Source organism: Volvox carteri (genome assembly GCF_000143455.1).
Source record: "Volvox carteri f. nagariensis unplaced genomic scaffold VOLCAscaffold_49, whole genome shotgun sequence".
Classification (NCBI taxonomy): Eukaryota; Viridiplantae; Chlorophyta; class Chlorophyceae; order Chlamydomonadales; family Volvocaceae; genus Volvox; species Volvox carteri.
In genome coordinates this window covers 210790-213111 of record NW_003307592.1, presented here as the reverse complement: position 1 = coordinate 213111, position 2322 = coordinate 210790, and the positions used below count along the sequence as shown (strand labels likewise).

Sequence of the window (2322 nt, the reverse complement as noted above, 5' to 3'; positions counted from 1 at the left end):
GNGGGGGGGTTGGGGGCCGGGGCCTGTCGAAAAAGGGGAGAAGGTGGGAATGGGAGGGCGGGAGGAGGAGGACTCTGGGGAGGAGCCTTCATGCCATCCATGCGAGGGTCACCGAGGGTTCGGGATTCCGTTCCATCGCTTTCCTGGACTTCCCCCCCGCACTTGGTGGTGGTGGTGGGAACCTCCCACCTCCCAGGTCCTTGTGTTCTGTGGATGATGTCCCCCTTCCCATCGCCCTCTTCGCCCTCTCCCCCTTCTCGCAACCCCTCCTACACACATCCCGCTTATCCACATTGCTAAGTATGCTGCACTCCTCCACACCTTCATACGTAACGCTCGTGCCGTACATACCCTCCCCAGGCGGTGGCGCGCGCCTCCCGTCTGCAGGACCGCCTCCGCCGCAGCGGGTCGGCGCTGACGTCAGCCCGCCAGGAGGCCGCTGCGTGCCGGCTGGTCCGTGACAGGGCGGAGGTGGCGGTGGCGGGCATGAGGCGGCTGGTGGAGGAGATGTACACGTCCAGGGCGTCAGGGCAGCTGGAGCAGGCGCTCCAGGTGGGGACCGGGGCCTTCACCTCGGGGGTGTGTGGAGTGTGGAGTGTGGGTGTGGGGTGGGTGGAAAAGGGGGGGGGAGCTTTCCCGGGGTTGCACGACGGGGTAAAGATGTGTTTTGATTCATGAATTCAAGCAGGGGTTGGGTTCGTGGATCGGGTGTGGGGTGTGTGGGTTGTGTGGGTTGCGGATGCGGGAGGGGTGTGCGCGCGGTGTGTTGGGGTCTTAATCTCTGTCCGTGCCTGCGTCGGGCTCGAACTTAAGTTGGGGTGAGAGTGAGACATGGGCGGTTAGTACACACCTTACCATTGTTTCTACGATACACGTACGGCACTTCTCCCCCACACTTCTCAGCCGCCGTTGCAAAAAGCCCATATGCTGTCCATTCGCAAATCCCCCCCTCCCCCCCCGCACACACACACGATGCGATATACCAGGAAAAGCTGGAGGCATTCCTGCGGCATTACGCCAAGCAGCAGTCCTCCCCGCCGCCGCCGTCACAGCAGCGACAGACTGCCGCCGCCGCCGTTGCTGCCGCTACTGCCGCTACTACTGCTAATGCTACGGGAGGTGATGGTGGTGGTCGACACTGTGGGAGCAGCAGCACACTCGGGTTCGAGTCCAGTACTGCCTCCCACCCGCCCAGCTGTAACCTCCCCACCACCACCACCACCACATCCACATCCACCACGACCGCCACCTCCGTCACCCTCTCCGGCGCCCCCGTCGCCGCTACTGCCGCTGGCGCCGCCGCCGCCGCCGCCGTTGCGGCGGCCCCTCGTCTGGCAAGCCTCAAACGAAGCGGCCAGGAGCTGCAGTGGCAGGGGCAGAAGGCGGGTTGTACGGCTGCACGGGAGGCGACGCCGTCGTCGCCATCCCGGTTAGCTGCCGCCGGAGGGCAGGGGTTGACGCTGCCGTCAACATTACCGCCGCCGCCGCCGCGGAATGGCGGCGCGGCACTGGAGGTTCTGCCTGCGGGGCTGGCGGCTATCCTGGCGGCCGCTGGCGGCGGCGGCGGCGGCGGCGATGGGCGCCAAAGGACCGGCAGTGTGGATGCGAAGAAAGGAAGATTGCAGGCAGGAGATCGCGACGATGACAAACGCGTGCGGGGCGAGACGCCGGCGGGTTTCCGGCGGGTGTGTCGCCGGCTGCAGGCGCACGCGGCGCTGATGGTCGACGCCGCTACTCGGGTCGGCGGCGGCGCCGCCAGCACCCGGACAGGTCGGTACCGCGCGCAGATCTTGTCTTCGTCTACGTCGCCGTGCGTCAGTAGCAGCTGCGGCGGCCGCGGCGGTGGCGGCGGCGGCGGTGGCGGCTCCGTCAACAGCCCTACGGGCTCCACCATCTCCGCCGCGACGACCCCACTAAGGTACGGCAAGGTACGACCTTCCGGGACGATCAACCATGTGCGATCTGGGGTCGCGCCGGCGAGATTAGAACCGCAGCATTCGCATCGCCGTGGTAGCGGCGGCGGCGCCGCCAAAGGCTCAGCCCGCCGCGAACGTCCGTCAATCACTCCGGCCCTCCGCGCCAGCGTGATGCAGTCGTTGCCAGAGACGGCGGCGGCGGCGGCGGCGGCGTCCCCGTTTCCATGGTATCACGGTAACTCCCCGGCGATGATGCATGACCGCGGGAACATGTGTACGACATTCGTCCCACCTCAAGCGCGTGCATTCCAAAATGACAATGACGACGATGATGGGGAGGATGATAGCGATGACGACAGTGATGACGATGAGGATGACGATGAGGAAGGCAGCGGCGCCAACGGCG

The 2322-nt window shown here is 66.4% G+C and overlaps 1 protein-coding gene across 1 annotated transcript in view; it reads left to right on the top strand.

Annotated features, from left to right (window-relative positions):
- Nucleotides 1-2322, top strand: part of VOLCADRAFT_96060 (uncharacterized protein) — a gene marked incomplete at both ends in the record, with an annotated part of 24624 nt that overhangs the window by 13626 nt on the left and 8676 nt on the right. Inside the window, 2 exons of the mRNA XM_002955178.1 lie at nucleotides 388-552; nucleotides 1515-1918. Coding sequence (XP_002955224.1) covers nucleotides 388-552; nucleotides 1515-1918 — 569 coding nt within the window. The remainder of the gene's footprint in view (nucleotides 1-387; nucleotides 553-1514; nucleotides 1919-2322) is intronic.